The sequence below is a fragment of the Ovis aries genome, chromosome 2 (assembly GCF_016772045.2).
Source record: "Ovis aries strain OAR_USU_Benz2616 breed Rambouillet chromosome 2, ARS-UI_Ramb_v3.0, whole genome shotgun sequence".
Classification (NCBI taxonomy): domain Eukaryota; kingdom Metazoa; phylum Chordata; class Mammalia; order Artiodactyla; family Bovidae; genus Ovis; species Ovis aries.
The window spans coordinates 157,491,060-157,512,724 of record NC_056055.1 but is presented as its reverse complement, the minus strand read 5'-3'; the positions used below and the strand labels follow the sequence as shown (position 1 = coordinate 157,512,724).

The following is a 21,665-nucleotide window of genomic DNA, read 5'->3' as shown; positions in this document are numbered from 1 at the left end:
GACTTCACCTTCACATTCACTGTATAGCACAAAGAACTATATTGAATATCCTGTAATAATTCATAATGAAAAAGAAAATGAAAAAGATTGTATATATATATTGCTGTTGCTGCTGTTGTTGTTCAATTGCCCAGTCGTGTCCGACTCTTTGCAACCCTATGAATTGCAGCATGCCAGGCCTCCCTGTCCCTCACCATTTCCGAAGTTTGCCCACGTTCATGTCCATTTCATCGGTGATGCCATCCAGCCATCTCATCCTCTGACACGCTGTTCTCCTTCTGCCCTCAATCTTTCCCAGCATTAGGGACTTTTCCAATGAGTCGGCTGTTTGTATCAGATGACCAACATCCTGCAACTTTGGCTTCAGTATATGCTACATATATATAGGAGAAGGAAATGGCAACCCAATCCAATATTCTAGCCTGGGAAATCCCATGGACGGAGGAGCCTGTCAGGCTATAGTCCATATGGTCGCAAAGAGTCAGCCGTGACTCTAAGCAACAACAAACAATACATATGTATACTTGCATCATTTTGCTGTACAGCAGAAATGAACACAAATCGTAAATCAACTATACTTCGATAAAAAATAGATTTAAAAAAAGAAACTAGCTTGTTCCCAAATCCTTCAGAGCCACTGATACTCCCATCACCAGCTCCACCCTCAGCACCATCATAACTGTCGCCATTACCAGCGTCACCCCCAGGAGCGCCTCCACCTCCATCACCATCAGCGTCACCACCATCACCTCCACCCAACGCGATCAGCAATCTCCATCCTATAGTCACCACCATCACACGACCAACCCCCGTCACCACCATCACCCTGACCCTCACTCCCAGCACACCACCATCACCACCGACATCACCACCCGCACCATCCTCACCACCAGCATCACTACCACTGGCCATGTTATCAATGCGACCATCATCCCTTTAGGACGTCCCCTCCACAAGCACAGAGGGACTGGCAGAGGCTTCAAACTGTCAGCCTTCCCCACCAGTCTCTGAACACGGAAGGCAGCAACACTGGATACAAACGATGGCCACTACCCAACTTACAAAGCAGAACAGCTACAGTAGGTTGTGGTTTTAAATAAAATAATTTTCATCCAGGATATACACATATCCTGATGTGAACAGCCGACTCACTGGAAAAGACCCTGATGCTGGGAAAGATTGAAGGCCAAAGGAGACGAGGGCGGCAGAGGATGGATGGCTGGATAGCATCACCGACTCAATGGACATGAACTTGGGCAAATTTCAGGAGACAGTGAGGGACAGGGAGGCCTGGTGTGTCGCAGTCCATGGGGTCACAAAGAGTTGGACACAACTTAGGGACTGAACAACAACACACGTATATTAGCTCACTTCTTAAAATTCTCACAGCACCCTAGGAAGCAGGCATGGCTACCCCTACTTTATGAGTGAGGAAGATGAACCTCGAGGACAGTAGTACTTGCCCAAGGTTACACAGGTAGAAAGTGACAGAGCCGGGTCACACTCACACCCACTGCTTCCATGAGCAGTGCCGCTGGGTCACCTCTCTAAAGAAAATGAAGACACAGCTGAGTCTTTTAAGGGGCTCTCTGGCAGTGGGAGAGGCCTACAAACATATCATTTCAAAACAAGGTAAGAAATGCTCTGACTGCACTAAGGGAGGAAGAAACTAATTCTTCTCGGGGGTGAGGGAGAAAGCTTTCCAGAGGATGTGGCATTTATGCAAGCGGGGAGAAACGGAGTGGAGTTCACCAGGGGAGAGCATTCCAGGTGGAGACCCAGCACACGCGAGGGGCACACGCGAGGGACACCCGCCGTGCTGACTTACTCCGCGGGCTCTGCTGTCCCCACCTCTGACCTCTGGCCGGACAGAGAGCCTCGTCTCAGACCTAGTCCAACTGCCAACCTTGTCTCTTCACACCCACCCAGCCACACACACAGACCCCTGTCTCAGCCTGTCCTCCCTGTGGCTCAAAACCCAGAGTCCAACATATCTGGCCGCCTCCCAAGAGAGCCTGGGATGAAAGGATCTGATGGGCAGGAACTCAGGCGTCCAGGACAGGGCACCAGGCGTCGGATCAAAGCATCAGCCACAAGGAGACTGAAAGCTGAGGCCCCGTGCTGGTCAGTTGAGACTGACCAAGAGGCTTCTTTAGATGCCCTCTCTTTGCGCAGACACTGTCCTGAAGCAAATCGCTGATGGAGTATCCCGATGAAACAAGTATGACAGCAAAGCAACTGCTTATCTGCAGGTTACCGAGCTGCAGCTGGCATCCCTGATACCAGGCCACACAACTCAGTGCTCAGGGTATACATTCTGCCACGAGGTCTTTTGGGGAAAGCAGGTTAGGAAAGGAATTGCTCAAAGCTAGGCGTGCCATGATAGGGACCAAGGTTGGATGTGACCACAACTGCTTTAATTTTTTTCCAGGACAAGAACATTGTAGCTGTGTCTCTGGACTTGAAACTATGGGTCCACACATCCATCTGCGTGTGTGTGTGTGTGTGCGTGTGTGTGTCCATTTTTTTTTTTAAGATCTGTTTGTTTAGCTGAGCTGCGTCTTTGTTGCCGCACATGGGCTTTTCTCTAGCTGCAGGGAGAGAGGGCTACGCTCTAATTGCAGTGCACAGGCTTCTCACTGCGGCGGCTTCTCTTATTGCAGAGCACGGGCTCTCTGCCCATTGGCTGCAGGAGTTGCAGCTTGCGGGCTCACTACGTGTAGCTCTCGGGCGAGGGAGCCCTGGCTCAGTAGTTGTGACACACGGGCTTCGTGGCTCCGCGGCATGTAGGATCTTCCCGGACCAGGGATCAAACCAGTGTCTCCTGCGTTGCAAGATGGATTCTTAACCACTGGACCACTCGGGAAATCCCAGCTGTGTGTTTTTTAGTAAATCCCAAACTACTTTCTGAGTAGATTGATCCCTGGACCACCCCCTAAGCCTTCTTTTTGGAACCATGTTCTTCCCAGAGACCTCAGCTCTTAAAAGAAAACATCAAGTCTATCCTTAGCACTATTTCTCCCTTAACTGACAACAGGGACTCAGTGCTACTCAGATTCTTACCCAGCTACTGAATCTCCGAATCACTGTCATTCTACTCACGCACCACTCAGTTTTATGAAGCACTTATTATGTGCCAGATGCTTCCTCTGTTCATGGGAATGTGCAATGACAAGGCTATGCCAGTTCCCTGCCTTTTTTGGAGCTTCTATTCCAGCAAAGATTGACAGGAATGAATAAGGTGAAAGAAAATGACACTTAAAAGGTGATTTCTGATAGTAAAAGGAAGTGACGGCAGGTAAGCATGGAAGGAAGGGTGAGGGGAGCTGTCTCATAAGGCTCCCAGAGAAGGTATCTCTAAGAAAATGATGTTCGGGCTGAGATGGGAAGAATGTGAAGGAGCCAGCCATGTAAAGAGGCGGGGGAAGGAGCACACTCCTGGACAAGAAAGCAGAAGTGCAAAGGCCCAGAAACAGGATTAATCCAGCTTTACTGAAGTACACAAAGCCAGCCAGGAACGGGGGGAGGGGCGGGAGGGCAGACTAGCAAGCAGGAGAGTTGAAATAAGGGAGTGTGTCAGGAGTCAGATCATCAAAGAGCCTTACAGACCACAATAAGAAGTTCAGATTATACTTTAACACAATTGGAATCCACTGGGGAGTTTAAAACAGGGGAATGGCATGATCTGATTTCCTTTTTTAAAAAGAAAGATTTAAACAACTTCTGGAAGTTGTGTGGAGAATGGATCTGGTGATGAATGGAAGTAGGGGAACTAAGTAGACCAGATGGAATGAGGCTGGCTCAAACTAGGAACTAGAGTGATGGCAGGAAAGATGAGAGAGACGTGGATGCACTTGAGAGGGCTTTTGAGATAGAAGTGACTAGAAGAATATTTTGGGATGATCGTCTTCAGAATATGCATCAGTGATTTTTATGAATCCTCTTAGATGCCTCTAGAACTGCTGCAGGGGCATGAGGAGAGAGTGGTCCAGATACAAGCGCCCCTGTCAATCAAAGCATCTCCAACTATGCTGACTGCCAAGAATGACAACTGCAATTTCCTTAGGAAAAAAAGGATTTTTTTATGGTAAAACCAAACTTGGAAAACCACTATTGTGATAAGACAGAGTCTGCTTAGCTGTCCCCAATATCCTTTCTCTCTATTTTTCCAGAAATAGAGCTGTCGCAATTTTTAGCCCTCACACAGCTACTCAGCTAGAGATCACATTTCTCAGCATCCTTTGAAGCTAGGTGTGGCCTCAAGACAAAGTTCAGGCCAATAAGTTGTGAGCGAAAGAAGTATGTTTAACTTCTAGGTCACTCCCTTAAAACCCAAGGTACTTTTTCTCTTATTTCCCTCTTGATCTGCCTAGGAAATGGTGGAAAAGGTAGCAGCCACACTGGACCCAAAGATGGAATCTGCCTGCTGAGAATGGCGGAGCTGACCCACCAGCCTGGGTCCTTGGACCCTGATCTCTTGGAAGAGAGCCCTCTATCCGTCTGAATGGCCCACCAAACTCTGGACTCATAAGTGACAAACAAATGCACATGACATCTTTTGACTTGAGAGTTACAGCAGTTCAGCGCATACCCAGGCAGTTTTGACAGCCAGCATATGCTCCACCACAGACAGTGGCTGCTTCACTGGTGTGAGAACAAGCAAGCCCTCAGGTAACCCAGGAGAGAGACGGAATGTAAGTGAAGAATAAGCCTTTGCTGGTGTAGCTGTTGTTGTTTGGGGAAAGTTTTATTACAGCAGCATTATCTAACCTATTCTTACTAACACATTCTGGTTGAAAACAACTGCTCTAAAATCTTACCTGGATTACATGAGTCAGAAAACCATATCCATCAGCTGAGGAGATTTGAAAAATACTGATGCCTGAGTCCTATACCCAGAAATCCTGATTTAATGAGGCTGGAGTGCAGCCTAGCATGGGGATTTTTATCAACTTCCCTGGTGATTCTAATATGCAGCCAAGGTTGAGAATTATAGACATCTGGGTGATACAGCAATGGCTCCACATAAATGCTTTTATTGAACTGGACTCCAGCATGATGAGGGACATTATATATATAGTGAAGGATGTTATTTAAAAAAAAATGACTCTAGAATCATGATAAGGGGTCATCACAGCAGGGTTTAATTTATTGTCTTACACAGTCTCAACTCCATGAGCAATTTCTCCTAGTCTCAGAGTGGGAGGTATTTGTGCTTCTCCTAAACAAAAAATTTGCTTTTGCCCTTGGAAACTGTAAATCCTGTAAATGACCTTGCTTTCTTCTCTGAGTAGGTCCTAGAAAGTTCAAACTGGAGGCCTCCAACTAACAAGTGACTCAGATTTCATTGGCATACGGTTTTAGCCTTGATCTTTGCTTCAGTTCATTTTCTTCACTTGTGATATCATACAAGCTAACTTAAGTCATTTCCAGAACAAGCCAGGATATAAATATATTTTTAAGATAATAAATAAGGAGCATGTGCCACTGACTGGAAAAGGGATGAAAAGGAAAACAATCAAATGCACCAGCTTACCTGACTCAATTACATGAAGTTCTATAAAAATATCCAGCAAAGTCTATTTATTAAATAGAGTTACTTAAACACAGAAATTCCTGCCTTGTGTATTCAAATATGGGGTGCCATGCTGAACTACAGACGCTCAATACTCTTTCTCTGTGAAAGTAGGAATAAGCAGGAAGATGGGTATTGAAAGCTCCTAATGCAGTGTTTTCAAATGCTAAGAATCAATCTTGTGGTTCCACTCACCTTCAGCAAAATTTCCATATGACAGCGTCTGTTAGTCTTTATTATAGATTTAAAGCCCCATTAGCAAGCCGTGCTCTTCCTGAGGTGGCTGTAATTATGGTAATAACAGGAGCTACACTACTCCTCCGTGGACTTCCTCTTAATAGCTTCCAGGATGCACATCTCCGAACCACCTCATCACATTTCACAAATGTCTCATTCTTGACAACCCACTCTATTTGCTGAAGATCCTTTCAGGCTGGATGCATACGCCTGAGAGAGTCATAAATTCCAACTCCATCCAAAATTATCTTTCCTCTTGTCTCTCCACATCATCTCTTTGCTACATTCTACAAAGAATGTCTTCATCCAACACTTTCAAATAAAGTATGTTATTGAATGACCCCATGATTTACAAGTTTGTCTCAGCAGCAAAGTGTCATTGGACTTCCACAAAAACTACAGAATACAGTGTTTTCTACCAAGATGCATGAAACGTGCAGACCCAGGCACAAAGCTCTGTAACACTAGAGCTTGAGATCCCCTAGTTCAGCCCACTCAACCTTCATTTTACAGACAGGAAAACTGAGGCCTTGAGAAATATTAATTCAGGTAGTCGCTCTGTATTAATACTTGGACGGTGCCCCATAAATTCACTGTTTAGTCAGTTATTTGAAATTTGGTACATATTTTTTCATTAAGAAACGTTACAACAGAACATTAGACTCTCTACAAAATTATAATTAGGATGGACGGTGATGATGATAATACAGTCATGTGACTGTGCTTAATATCACTGAACTGTACACTGAAAAATGGTTATGATGGTAAATTTTGTTAATGTATTAAACACAATTTTTTTAAAGATTCTTATTTAACCCACTAAGTGGATGAAATGTGGTACAAGGAGAAGAAGGAAGAGAAGCAAGAAATCCCACCACCTTTCCTGGGTCCGCCTGAGAGTCCCTCCTCGAGTAAGTCTGATTAATCACATCTCCAATGTCCATTTTCCCCTTCATCTACCACTAGCTCCCAAATTCCCTTAGGGACCTGCTCCTCCCCATTCTCAGCCTTAGTGGGCTGACCCCAATCTCACCTCCAGCAGTGGTCAACCACTGACTGGCGAGTTCCCTGGCCACAGTGCTGGTTACGAGCCATTTTAGGCCAAGAAGATCCAAGAAGTGTGTGTGCGTACTGTATTACGTTTCAGAGGGTGGGTGGTATCTCCAAAAACAGGCAAACAGAACTTTTGCCTCTCTGCTGGAGCTACCGTAAGAGAGGCCAGCTCGTCCTCTAAACGGGGGTGAACGGGAAACCCGGGACCACTGTAGCTACTGCTGCCATCATGACAGATGTCAAACCAAGGCTTGAGCCAGCACACGGTGCTGAGAGAACTTCAGAGAAAGGGAACAGAGGGCCTGATGAAGTCATGAACTTCTGGAACCAGCCGTACCTGAAGCAAGCACGCCCTGCCTCTGATGTTAGCACGACTACCCCTGAACCTTTCACTGGCATAAGCCAATAATTCTATATTTCACCTTAGCCAATTGCACTGAGTTTCTGTTTCTTTGCAACTGAAAGATTCCTAACAGGTACAGTTCCAGAACAAAGACGAAGTGTGATCTCCATTCACTTCCCTTTCTGAAACCATCTCCCACCAGCCACTGTTTTTCTCTCTAGGCACCAAATGCCCTCCTTCTGTCCCAAGATCTCTTCTGATACCCAATCCAGGCCTGAACTAACTACCAAAGTGCTTTAGACCCCAGTATAACCTTCCTCTTTCCTCTTATTTTTCCTATTCCATGCTACCATTCAAACTCATAAGACAAACATAAAGAAAATTACAAAAATCATTACGCATATATTAGATATGCATGTGTTGATAAGACGAATAGGAGATTCAAAGTTTGTCTCTGTTTACATCAATATGTGCAGGTCAATACGTATGCCTGGGTGGGAGTGTCACTGTTAGAAGCAAGTTTTGTGTACAGCCCTGGGGCAGAGGCAGATTGACACCTGTTTCCCAGTGTAACCTACAAAAGGAGAGATGCTGGCTGAAAGCACAGAGCTGGACATGTGAGATGCAAGGCACAGCGAGTGTTACTCCAGGGCCCAGGGTTCAGAGTGGGACCCAGGGATGAGGAAGTCTGGAACACAGCTTGTCCAGAGAAGCTGAAGAGTATAGTGCTATTTGTCACCTTTGAGATTTTGCCTAAGAAGGAGCATCTTAGTAAGAAGGAGGCAGGGTCCTCACAGATAAGCAACCTCCAGCAGGAGGAATCTCCTTCAAAGGCTTGTGGCAGCCAAGGTCAATAAGGGATAGACCTGTGTGCACCCCCTGGTCTCAGAAATAATGGGCAGGCTATTAGGAGGCGAGGTGTTGCAGTCCTCTGTCTACAGGTAGGCAAGGTGAAAAAGCAAAAGGGAAATGACTAATGTCTCTACATCAAGACTTCCTCTCCCAGCTGCTCTCCTTCTTCTTGCCCCACACAATTAGTTAGCGACGATGTCCACATAGACCCACAGGCTGGTGGGGCATGGGGACGTCCAGTTTACACAGAAGAGAATTTAATATGGAACAGTCAAAACAGAGGATCAGGGAGTGCCTGAGAAGGAGACCCGGAGCCGTATCACAGAGCTTCATGGAGGAGAAGGTTCTAGAGGGGTTTGACAGATGGCAAGATCATCATTAAGTGGAAACAGTGAGACCTCCTTCCAGGAGAAGGATGGCACGACCGAGGGGGTGAGGGGACGAGAGCAGAGACTGTGCTGTCTGGGCAGGTGTGCTCGTAGTAGAGGGAGGACAAGGGTGGGAAAGGACACATGGCTCCAGGGAGACTGGGATCTTTGTGGGGAGCCGTCTGCCTTGCTGGGTAACAGGATGAAACGCGCTTACCTGCAGGCAGTAAGTCAAACCATGATCACGATCACGGGACAAGTGATGACAACCCCTGAAGACTCCTGGGAAGGCTCACAATTTTAAAATAGACTGCTCGTTAACCCAAATTATCTAGAAACTCATCGGATCTCAGACAGCGGAAGAAGGAGAAAACAGGTACCCTGGGCCAGAGCCCCAATCTATTCCCACCCACCTTCCCACACCCTGCCTGGTTCTGCGCCCCCTGGTTCTGCTCAGCTGGGGTCCCCACTGCACGGTGATGCACTCTAGGGCACGTTTCCTGCTGCTGCTGCTGCTGCTCCAAATAAGGCCACAGTTGTATTTGGAGGCCTGGACAATGGTGGACATTTTTAGTGTATTTCAAAGTAGGTTATATTAAGTTTTACCTGGTCTGCACTTTTAAAATAACCTGCCACATTCATTTAAAAACAGCTCTAGTGAATGGACTTAACGTCACTGAATTATGCCTTTAAAAGTGGTTACAATGGTAAAGTTATGTGTATTTTTCCACAATAAAAATATAAACATAATTTTTAAAAAAAACACCAATGTCTTTTTTTTTACAATTAACCATTTTTATTCTTTCTATGTAGAAATACTAAACAAAATACTTGGAAATATGAAATTTGCATTTTTATCAGGTGAGTTTAAACCCTGAGCATTTCTACTAATGTACAAAAAATAGTAATAATAATAATATCCATGGTACACATTACTCCTACAATGTAAATTTGACAATTTTCTAGAAGATATTTTATTTAATCTTCATTTTACATGATCAAAAGACGTATTCATAGTAAAGTAACTGCATAAGACACCCAAATGAAAAACTGAGTCTTCCCTAACCAGAAAGTCTTCCTACAATACTGAGACCAAAAGATTCAAAAAAAAAAAAATCCCCCAATCGAAATCACCCCTCAAGCTCTCTGAAATTAGCAGAGAATGTTTGCAGCTGACCTATTTCTCGCCCACACGACTGTGTTGATAATTGACTTTTGTCCCCCAGGGAAGTGCTCAAATATAATTGAGCAGCACCTGCCACACAGAAAGTACAGTTTTATACACCCAATAATTCCCATAAATATTGTACTTAGCTTGGGACTCAAGCACTCTGCTTTCTCATTAATTGTGTCTCTCACGGAAGAAATATAATTTACGAGAGCTGAGTTATTATGAACAGGTAGATAAAATAAAAGAAGTATTTTGAATTATAAGATATAAGGCATTTCTATTACTAAAAATTATTGAAAATGATGGCAATGCCCACTTACATTGCTCAGACACTTTTCTTTAGTCCTGTCGATCTCATTCTATTACATAAATCCCTTCTATAGATGGGAGGTACTCAGTTTTGTTTAATCCTGATGACAAGAAGGCCAAGGTCAGGGATATGATGTTCATGCAGGTCAAACAGTTTTACCCTGTCCCACAAATTCAGCTTTATAACCTGACACTGCGGCTCTAAAATGAACCAAATCATCCACCCCATTTACCACCACAACTTAAAATGCTGTCTGGATCTAGGATTAAGAAAAGGCAAGTCCTTTCCACAGGCAAGCAAATGTTTGCACACTTAGACCAGCAGCTATGACTGGAAAACCTTCAGGCTGGTGTTGAGAGTATGTTAATGGAATAATCCAAAACCAGTCCCAAAAGATCACATATTCCAGTTACATGAATGTAACCTGGAATGAAATGTTCAAAACAGGCAGATCTATAGACACAGAGAGCAGACTAGTGACTGCTTCCCTGGGGGCTCAGTGGTAAACAATCTGCCTGCCATTGCAGAAGACCTGGGCTTGATCCCTGGGTCAGCAAGATCCCCTGGAGGAGGAAACGGCAACCCACTCTAGTATGCTTGCCTGGAGAATCCCCATGGACAGAGAAGCCTGGCGGGTTACAGTCCATGGGGTCACTAAAGAGTCAGACATGACTTATCAACTCAACAAGACCACAAAGAGCTGGGGCTAGGGGTAGGAAGGAGGTTGGAGAATGACCTAATGGGTGCAAGATTTGATTCCATGGTGATGAAAATGTTCTAAAATTAGATTATGGTGATAACAGAATACAGCCTTTGAATCCTGAAAGATTACTTTCTTCTTTCTGTTCTACACACACACACACACACGCAAAGAGGCCAAATAATTAAGCCATGACCACAAAGCACTCCAACCTTAACAGTGAGGGTTTTATAATCAGCCTTTGAGTTATCCTAGCACTGGGCCACTGGAGAATGAAGTGGGACAGGATAATAAACTCATCTACATGAGTTATTATGCATTTCCATTACTGCTGGTCCTTCCTGCATTAAAGAAGAAATTGCAAAAAGATTTTCCCTAGGAGTTAAAAAAGAATATCATAATATTCAGACACAGTGAAGAGTACAAAAGCTTACCCTTTCTAGTAATTCTGACAACCTAGAAAAAAAAAATGCAGATTCTTTTCAAGTTTGTTTACAAAATATTTCATCTCAAAACTGCTCCAGCAATTTAAATTGCAGCCCCAGAGAAAGATACCTCCACCAACAGAAAAGAACACAAAATGAGAAATAAAATAGGCATACTTTGTCTTTCAAGTGATTACAAGGAAATGATCAGAAAGATTTAGTGAGTGTCCCTCATTTTTACAGCCCCACCTAACACTTTCAGTACATAAAGCAACACGCTTTACACCATCCCTTCTGATTCAAGTAATTACCTCTGCTCTGTTTATGGGTGTCATAAGGACAGAGTAAAGAAAGTAGGAAAGTTTACAGAGGCACATGTTGTTCTAGCTGAAATGAAAACCATCTTCAAGGAATTTCAAAGCACCGTCTATATTCATGCCAGGTGTTGGTAATTCATCAGCCTTCTCGCTTTCTGAATGCAGGCTGCGGAAGCACACAGCTTGTCATTACTGTTACTTGAAAGCAGTAAAACCATTCCCTTAAAATTGAATCTATAATTTAGCCTCTTCATGAATTCAGGCTTCTAGTTCTAGCCCTCCCCCTCTTCCTGCCTGAGTTCACATAGTTAAATCCATGTAGAATTCCTGATGCGTAGTCTGTAGTCAAGTTCATAACTTCGACTCTTGAAGAACGAAGAGTGCTTCTGCGTTTTCCTGGCTCAGGAAGAAAGAGGGCACGAAACTGTGTGAACGCAGGACCATATCCACCTCTTACATGAGGATGAGGCTTTATGGGGGTGCTTGGGGGAGGACAGCCTAGCTCGTCTGATCAACTTGATGGGTTCAAATCTGCAGAGGTGTTATCTAGAGAACATGTGATGTGTGATTGGGGACGGTAAGGAAATACTCTGCACGGCTCGCTAAAGAAATACTAGCGCCATACCTGGGCTCAAAGGGAGTAAACGACGTCCAGAGGCTCTGCCTACACAGACAGGGACTCAGAAGATTCTCTCTCACACACACACACTCCTGCTGAGAAGGGCGAGCAGGCAGTGAGGGTGGTGCTGTTTTAGTAAGCACTCTGCCATGACCGAGCATGGGATGGGGCTGCCTGTCCGGTTCCCACAAGTCTGTGGCCATTTCCTGAGGTTCAGTGAATCTGAGTGAGGTACAAGCCCAGTCACACTGGTTCAGGCCTATGCTTCCTTCTGAGTCCAAGCCACAGAAAGGAGACCAAGAAAGGGCTAAACTTGAAGGACAATGATGACCTTGGACAAGGTCACAGCCTAAACCAGAAAAGATGGGTCAGAACTCTATGTGCTGGGCCCAGCTGAGCCCACTGAGTTGGCAGACTCATCAGGGGCCAAGAGACTGATTTTTGCAACCAGCTCTATAACATGGTTGAACAAAACTACATTCTTTTCCATGCTGCCCTTGCCTCTTCCCTTGATGAAGGAACTGTCTCTGCCCCTTGATTCCCAGGGACGACATTGTCTAAGACAGCATGTGGAGTAATTACAGGGAGAGAGTCACAGTGAAGCCAAGGTCATTTTCAGTGTAAGTTTCCATGCAGCATCCTATAATTTTCTAGAAGGATTAAAATGTGAATCAGAATTTATGTAAGCTTCAATAAAATCTTATCAACATAAACTGAAGGGTAAATAGTTCTTTATTCTACAAAAATGAGATTTAGGGAACTCACTGTGTCAAGAACAGAAACTCATAGAAAAGCAAATTTAACTGGAGAAAAGCAAGCTTAACTGGTTAGCTGTCCAGTAATTAGATTTCTCAATCAGAAGCTTCATAAATTCAGTTCCATTTATTCAAGCCCAAGAGCCAGAATGAAGCACTATTTGCCACCAGAGGCAGAGTTCTTTTTTGCTCTATCAGGTCTCAATTTCAGAAGGTGCATTCCAGATAAAATTCACAAAGGAAAGAGGTATAAACTTTCCCTCAAAGTTCCCTGTCACTGGATTATACCGTTCAGCAAGGACAGTCTACTTCCAGCGCAAGGAAGAACTTCTGATTTGGCTGGTGAAAATGATTCACTAGTATCTTCCATGCGGCTAAAATACAGTAATGGTTGCGCCAGTCCTGGCCTGTTTTGCTCCGAGTCATCCTCTCCTTTTTCTGCTCTGCTTTCTGTCTCAGGGGGGCCACGGCCTGCAGGCAGTTTCCCAGTCTCTTGTGTCAGCTGGTGTCCAGCCTAGCCAGTGACACATTGGGCAGGGGCGGAGTGGGGAGCAGAAAAAATGAAGAAGCCAGAGTGTTTCTCCACACTTTCTCCACCTCAGATGGCTTCTCTGGCTGTATCCCCTCCATGTCTCTTGCTCGTGTGAACAGTACCCCAGCAGTTCCAGCATCCACCAGGTGACTCTGGCCCCTGGGTTCCAGCGCAACATCCTCCCCTTGTCCTTCTAGCCTGGAGGTGATAGTGGCTTCCGGATGTTGCTAACCTCTAAGTTTAGCTTCTAAGCTCTTGCCTCACCTGTTCAATCCTGTCTCTAACTTTCAAGTCCTTTGAGTTTTGTTTTGTTTTCTGGTTAGACTGGCTACTAAAATGACTAGAACGTTAGTAAGTAAAGAAACTAACAAAACTCTGTGAACCATAAACCATGCAAACAAAAATTCCATCCCATGATAAAACCGGGAAAAACTAGAGTCTCCAGAATCTCCAGGGTTTGCTTTGCTCTTCATAGTAACCATATAAACTAGGAATATTTCTAGGATCTAAGAGGAGTAAGTTTTTTCATGTGTCCATATCCACGTGTGTCTGTGTACCTGGCTTGATTATTCAGGGATGAAGTGTACTGTGGTGGGGAAACTATAGAATCTGAGCTGGGGTCTCCTGTCTCAGTTCTGCTACTATCTATTGGTGTGACCTTGGTAAGGCCTTATCTCCTCTGGTCTGTATTTCATTCATCTGAAAATGGGGAATCAAAGTACTTTCCCTCCACAATCTCTTCCTGTTCTAAAATTCTGTGATTCTAAGCTTATGGATAAATTTTGCACATACGCATGACTTCAAGCATATGATTATTCTTAGAGCTATGCACAAAGCATATACCTTCTGTTGATGAATTTGCATTTCATCAGAGAAATGTGTCTATAACCGGTGCTCAAATTAGAACCCAAAGAATATTTTTGCCAACTTGCTTTATTATAGTATCAGCTTAGTATCTGAATGCGTTTTAGATCTCTACATATAATGTGGGTTCACTGAATCATTGTAATGATCATCCGATTAGCATATCTAAAAAAAACACAGAAGGAACCTTGCTTGAAAGTAGATTGTCCCAAAGATGGCTGCAACAATATCTTCCATTCTATCTGCTCCTTTGTAAGGTGACCTTGCTGCACCCCATCAAAAGAGGGTTTATCTTCCTTCCCTTTGAAACTGGCTGTCCCTTTGAGTTGTTTTTACTTAGCAATTGTAACAGAAGTGAAGTCACGTAGCTTTTGATATCAACTATGAAGTCTACTGGAGAAGGTGAAGGCACCCCACTCCAGTACTCTTGCGTGGAAAATCCCATGGGTGGAGGAGCCTGGTGGGCTACAGTCCATGGGGTCGCTAAGAGTCGGACACGACTGAGCGACTTCACTTTCACTTTTCACTTTCATGCGTTGGAGAAGGAAATGGCAACCCACAACAGTGTTCCTGCCTGGAGAATCCCAGGGGTGGGGGAGCCTGGTAGGCTGCCGTCTATGGGGTCGCACAGAGTTGGACACGACTGAAGTGACTTAGCAGCAGCAGCAGCAGCAGCATGAAGTCTACATGGCTACATAGCTACATAACTACTACGGCTGCTGCTGCTGCTAAGTTGCTTCAGTCGTGTCTGACTCTGTGTGACCCCATAGACGGCAGCCCACCAGGCTCCCCCGCCCCTGGGATTCTCCAGGCAGGAACACTGGAGTGGGTTGCCATTTCCTTCTCCAACACATGAAAGTGAAAAGTGAAAGGGAAGTCGCTCAGTCGTGTCTGACTCTTAGCGACCCTATGGACTGTAACCCACCAGGCTCCTCCACCCATGGTATTTTCCAGGCAAGAGTACTGGAGTGGGGTGCCATTGCCTTCTCCAGGAACTATGGCTACAGGGCTACATAGCTACTACAAAGTCTACAGTCTACACAGCTACATGGGCTTCCCTCCTAACTAAGTCAGTAAAGAATCTACCTGCAATGCAGGAGACCCGGGTTTGATTCCTGGGTTAGGAAAATCCTCTTGAGAAGGAAATGGCAACCCACTCCAGTATTCTTGCCTGGAGAATCCTATGGACAGAGGAGCCTGGCGGGCTACAGTCCATGCGGTTGCAAGAGTTGGACACAACTGAGTGTCTAAACTACCACCATGAAGTCTACAGCTTCAGCCTTTACTTCTTGGGATGCTCCTGCTTGGAACCCAGATATCATGTTGTGAAGAAACTTAAGCAACCACGCTGACAGGTTCCAGTGGATGGAAAGCGAACCTCTGCCAAAAACTCCACTCGAGTTCTCAGCCAGCAGCCAGCACCAACCACCAACCACACATGTAAGGATACTTCAGACCATTCAGCCTTCTCAGTACCCAGATAACATCACACAAAGAAGAAGTGTGTCCGCTTAGTACACAGAAAAAAAAAATTTTTTTTAATGTTGTTTTTTTTAAGTTACTAAATTTGGGATAGCAGTTAGGAGGCAATTTCTCCGCCATTAAATAAAGAGGAGTTTAATACTGGAGCAGAACCTCATGCCTAAAATATATCAAGACAGTCTTCCGTCATTCCATCTACCCCTTCATTCTTTCAAATCAGAGAGATGTGTCTATAACCAGTGCTTCTTTCACATATTTATTGAACACCTACTATGCTAAATGCTGAGGAGAAAATGGAGACCAAATGCAGACACGTCCCTGCCCCAGTGGAATCTGTTATCTGGATGGGGAAACGGACATTAATAAAACATGTAATGACATGTTAAATAGGTAAATAAACAGCCATGGTACTATTGAGAACTAGCACAGTGCACTCTGGGTACTTGGTTAAGGAACTGCCCTTATTAAGGAGATTAGAAAAAGAAGTGAAAACTAAAGTTAGGTTTCAAGGAAGATTAAAAAACCAGCTAGGCAGAGGGGAGAGCCTCCACACAGAGAACTTCACATGTGCATAGGGCCTGTGGCATGAGGGAGAGTGGTATGTTCAAGATCTGTTTCCAGAACTAAGATGGTGGCCTAGGATGAGGCTGGAAGCTGGTAGGATCCAGGTCTTACATGCCTCTGCAGTTCTCATAAGGGCAGTCTTAAGGAGAAGTCAACAAGCCACTCTGATCAGATTTTCCTTTGAACCTCAGAGGAGGAAAACACTGGGAGTAACCCCAGTGAGGGTAACCTGGAGCACTCTGCCACACAACCTGTATGTGCTGTGATACCCATGGTATCTCATATACTCACACACATGGGCATTCTGCAGACACCCTAATTCCTTGCTCCATCTCACCATATTAATTGTATGCATCTATGTCTCTGTAACTATATCAGAAAATCCTTTAGGTACAGGGGCTGTGTCTCATTCATCTTTTCATTCCTATCCCACAGTATCTAGTGCAGGGAAAGGTACATATCGAATGTTTAGTGAGTGCTTCCTAAAAATTTAAAGCATGAATAAATAATCCATTCATAAATGGCCTGTCAAAAGTGATCTCCTGAGAGAAAATTCTACAGCCTTTCTTGGAAAGCCATCTCAAGGATATCAACATTCTTTGGAAAGTCTTGCTATAAAGTATCCTTCCTTTCTAATTGTAGCCAATTGTTGAGTTCAGCCTCCATGAAGACAGAACAGCCCACCACATGTCCAAAGGACAGTCTTCCTGTACCCTTTGAGGATCACTACCGGGTCACCCCTAGTTCTTTCTTTTTTCAGTGAGGAAATACTTAACCTTCTCACCTTTCCTCAAAGAAATCATTTAGTTGCTCCCTGGATTCATCCCAAAACCTCCATCGCTCCTAAACTGTGGAGGGCAACAATCTAGCAGATCAGCAAACAAGGTCAGAGATGCCTGAAGGGTTTTGTGAGCAGTCCTCAGGGGGAGAAACAGGCTGTCTTAGTCTGTTCATTTTCAGGCCAGGTCACATGTGTGCATGTGTTTGTGTGTGCACATACATACATCTGTGCACATATACACATGAACACTGAGATTTTTTTACCAGCTCAAACAATAAACACTGTTCTATTTGATGAGTTTGCCAACTGTCCTCTATTCTTCACCACCAGCCCGGATGTTCCTCTCTGATTCAATACATTTTTTAAAAAAATAAGTGAAACCTTTACCCCCATATCTTTGCAGATTATATGGCAGAGAAATGAGCAGCACTGTTTTTACTGATATCTTCACTATCTTCTTGTGCAAAGGCATCACACAGATTGTGAAATACATCAAGAATTCAAAAACAGTAAATCACTGGTCATTCTACAAATAATAAGTCTCTAGTAACATTAAACAGCTGCTGGTCTTTTTTTAAACAATTTTTTTTTTTTTTTTTGGCATTTGGGTGAAAACTGTTAAATTTAATTTCAAAATACAGTGTTAAAGTTCCATTTGGAATCATTTTTCATCTCTTGTCAAATAAATTAAAATTCCTCAGTTGTTTTATCATTGTCATTACAGAAGTCTATATTATGACATTTAAAGAAGATCAGATATAGGATGCTCACTGAGCTGTAAGTCCTCATAACAATTATGTATTATTTCTGTGCAGAAAAGTTAGTAAGACTGTGTATATGTTAATAATATCATTACAACAAAATGTCCAAATTTAAATTAGATCATCTTAGTAAACCAACATATCCTAGCCTAGTTTCAGAAAGACTTATGAAATATATTTGTTCCCCAAATCTGTGACAGTTTAAATTACTCCCAAAATTATTCAGCATGAATACTTTTTACATTTTTAAGCCGACACACACCAGCACATTTAACAAGAACTTATACACGCCTTATCTCACTTATTATTTAACTTGAGGAAAGAATAAGATTAATATATTACAAAGAATATTGATTGTGCTTGGATGAATAAAACATTACTGAAGTGATGGTATAGATAAATTCAAAAGTGTCAGTCAAATGCCTCATGGAATATACTGGTGTATAATTAGTATTTCTAAGAATCTATAGTAATAAAACACTACCAAAAATAGGCATCTACAAAATAAACATAAACAAGATCTCAGTCACATAAGTCAATTTTTGTAAAAGAAGAATGTTTGCTTTATTAAATATGTAAATAATCTAAACACTGCAAAAAGGATAGAATACATTTTTTGAATTCAGAATCCAAAATATACTTATTTTAATAATGCACACACTTAGTACTCACTGAATGAAAGAGTAGTTGCAGTAATTTCTGTCCCTGAAGAAAATGAATGCCTGTGTAATAAATACTATGTAAATACGCTTTATGGACTTTTTAGGAGAGGTCTGAGTCCAATTTTGAGTCTAATGCCCATTCCTCAGGGGTAATCTGTTTAAATTGAGGATAATCACTAAAGAAACATAATGCAGCTGCCATCATAGGTTAAAAACACAGTACACGATGATCTGAGTTACCTAGAGGGAAAAGAACTTCCCAAGGTCATTCCAGCAGCCCACAGCGGAGCCTTGGTGCAGTGACCACGGTCCTCCCAGGGTACCCTGAACTCACACACCTCGATAGCTTCTCTTCCAAAGAGAAATCAAGGTGATTCCTTTTCGCATGATCTCTCTAGCACCCAGTAGCTATGAAGGAGTGGTTTCTCTGTAGCCCATAGACAGTACGAAATTAAGAACCAACTTCCTGTGTCAAGCTAAAAGGCACTTCAGCATTCGGTGGAACCAGTGATCTTTATCACACTCAACGCGCACTAGAACCACGCAGAAGAGAACAATCACTAAGAAAACAAACATTAAGTGTGGCAGCACCCAGACCCCAGAAACTGAGTGTAGGTCTTCGCTTACTTAGATTTAAACAGATCCGGCAGTCTTTCCCTAACCGAGCGAACCAAAGAATAGGTCCCAAAGCGAGACCAAACTTTCTGCTCAAAGTGTCTTTCCTTTGGACCAGAGCTAGGAGATGACAAAGGAGAGTATTCAAAATAGGGCAAAACAGAAGAGCTTCTAACAGCCGAATCTAAGCAGTTGTCCGGCGCCCGGGGCTCTGGTCAAGTCAAGTCACACGCCTTAAGAAGGTTTCCTCGCGCGACGAAGGTGCAAAAAGAAATACTTCCACTCTTAAATTCAACTAGGTCCCAGCTGGCTCGCGTCCACACGTACCAACTTCCCGGGACCCTAAGACTTGGGAGCCGGGACGGAAGGAGAAGGACCAGCCGCAGGGCACGCCGAGGGAGGGAAGGGGCGCGCGGGGACCCCGCCCGCCGCGCCCGCACGAGGGGGCTGCGCTCAGCTCCGGAACACCACCCCCACCGCCCCCCGCGCCCGCCTCCTACCTGTCTGAGGATGAAGCTGGTCGAAGTGGTGCTGCCATCGGATCTTTTCAACCTGCTCCTCCGGGTCGTGGTGCCTCGGGCCACCTGCACTCGACACACGGGGTCGGAGAGAAGCGCATGAGGGCGCGGCAGTGGGGAGCCGGGCGACCACCCCAGGCTAGAGTCCGCCTCGGGACCTGCTCCCCGGGGGCTCCCCAGAGCCCGCACCCACGTCTCCTCCACGGTCCCCACATACAGCCTCCATCCCACCCACCCACTTAAGCCTCGACGACTGAAAAGATGCCCGGGAAGAGCCGCCCGCGAGCACCCACCACATCCATTAACAAAGACTCTCAGGGTGCGGGGTCCGAGTCCCCGGCGGCATGGGCTGGGGAAGGCTGCGGACTCCGGAGCGGGAGCGCAGAGACCTGACGAGGTGAGAAGGAGCAGGAGCAGGAGGAGGAGAAAGAAGAGGGCGGGAGGAGACAGGGACGGCGCGCAGGGGTGGGGGAGCGGGGCCGCTGACTCCCAGGACCCGGGCCCCGCTCGCCCGGCGCGAAGGCGGGGCGAGGAAGGGGAGGAGGGGGCGGTACCTGCGAGGTTGGGGAGCGCGGCCGGTCGGCGCTCCCGTTCTTGGCGTAGGAGGAGGACATGGTTCACAGCCGCATGGCCCGCCCGTGCTCGGCGGGCGGAGGACGGCTGGGCCCCCCGGACGCTTGCAAGCTGGAGGCGGGGGAGGGCGGCAGGACTTCCCCACCCGCTTCGGGACCCGCGCCGGCTCCTGCGAGCGCGGAGACACCTTAAAGGGTTCGAGGCGCTCACCCTCGCGCCAGCAGCGGACCTCCAGGCAGCGGCCCCCGCCGGCGGAGGTCCCGCGGAGGGGGGCTTCTCGGGATCTCGCCGACCCGAGGCGATGGAGAAGCGCTCTCCCACCTAGCGAGCGCCTTACATCAGAGCTTTCCAGTGGAGGAAGGGAGAGGGGGAACCTAGGAGGGGGGTGGGAGGATGAAAATAGTCTGCACAGTTTAAAATGAGACAAAGGTGGCACGGTTCATGAATCAGGACTCGGGGAAGGACACTGGTGCAGAGTGGCAGGGAGTGGGAAAAGCCAATTCGGCGTGTATGCGTGTGTGTGTGTGTGCGCGCACGCGGGTGTGTGTTTGCTGCACTGGAATTTTAAAAGGGCAAGAGCAGAACCTTTCTTCCGCGACTTCACCCATCAGCCCATTGTGGTAAGGCATGGGGTTCTGTGGTTTGGCTTTTTGTCCGAGTCTTTGTATTGTTCTGTGAACTCTAGCTTCAAAACCGCAAGCCATGCACACCCGGCAGCCCCGGGAGATTCTGCCAACCTGAGTCTGACCGGGGTGCAGCCCGCAGCAAACCGGCGTGTCCTAAGGAGTTTTGAAGGTCACATAGACGTGCTGAAAGGCAAGAGTTGGCCACGTGCCTTCCCTTTCTAGGCGGATATCTGTCTTCAAGGGAGAGAACTCATCTTTGAAATCATACATCTTTGGCGTTGTTGCAACCCTAAATTTCCTCCTGCAAAAACATACTAGAGATTAACTGGAGAACAAATAAAAGCGAATTGTGGGGAGGAGGACTTGAAGTAACAAGCAGGAAGAGAAACATGCGAATTCAAAAATAAAGAGACCCTGTTTAATTGTAAATAGTTACTGCAAGAGAAATCCATGAATAAAATTTGCATGGTATCTTAAATTACTACATCAGCCCCTATCACCTTGGGTTCTAGTATTTTTTGAGGGAAACTGCCTGTCTCTTTTAACAATTAGTTGGCCTTATTGAGGTCCTGATAGTTTTACCATACACCAGACACTTTCTTTCCATTCCCACCCCCTTCACTTAATCCAGACCTTCAGTTCTTTGTAAGAGTATAATAATTAGTCTCCTTGCCTCCAGCCTTCCTCTAAGCATACACCTGCACACACACATACCCACACACTTCATTCTATCTAAACACTACAGGCAAAACCATTTTCCTAAAATCTCTTTACTCAACTCACTCTTTTCTAAAAAGCACTGCTGACTTCAAAAAAAATGTACAATGTGAGTTACATGCCGTTTTATTTGGGGCAAAATGAGGACTGCAGCCTGGGAAATGGTGCCTCAAGTAGCTCTGAGAGACTGCTCCAAAGAGGCAGGGGTGAAGGTCAGTATACGCCTGATTCTGGCAAAGGAGGAA

General features: G+C 45.2%; 1 protein-coding gene across 2 annotated transcripts in view; it reads right to left on the bottom strand.

The window, feature by feature from the left end:
• The window catches only part of CACNB4 (calcium voltage-gated channel auxiliary subunit beta 4), a 276,636-nt gene extending 256,219 nt beyond the window's left edge, over positions 1-20,417 (bottom strand). The window contains exons 1-2 of one of the 2 annotated variants that reach the window (XM_042243867.2): positions 20,059-20,417; positions 19,487-19,570 (exon numbers count right to left, since the gene is read on the bottom strand). In XM_042243867.2, coding sequence (XP_042099801.1) covers positions 19,487-19,570; positions 20,059-20,118 — 144 coding nt within the window. In that variant the 5' untranslated portion in view covers positions 20,119-20,417. Of the gene's footprint in view, positions 1-19,486; positions 19,571-19,797; positions 19,899-20,058 lie in introns of those variants that run through there. The other variant, XM_042243864.1, reaches the window with a different exon arrangement.
• Between the last annotated feature and the right edge of the window lie 1,248 nt (positions 20,418-21,665).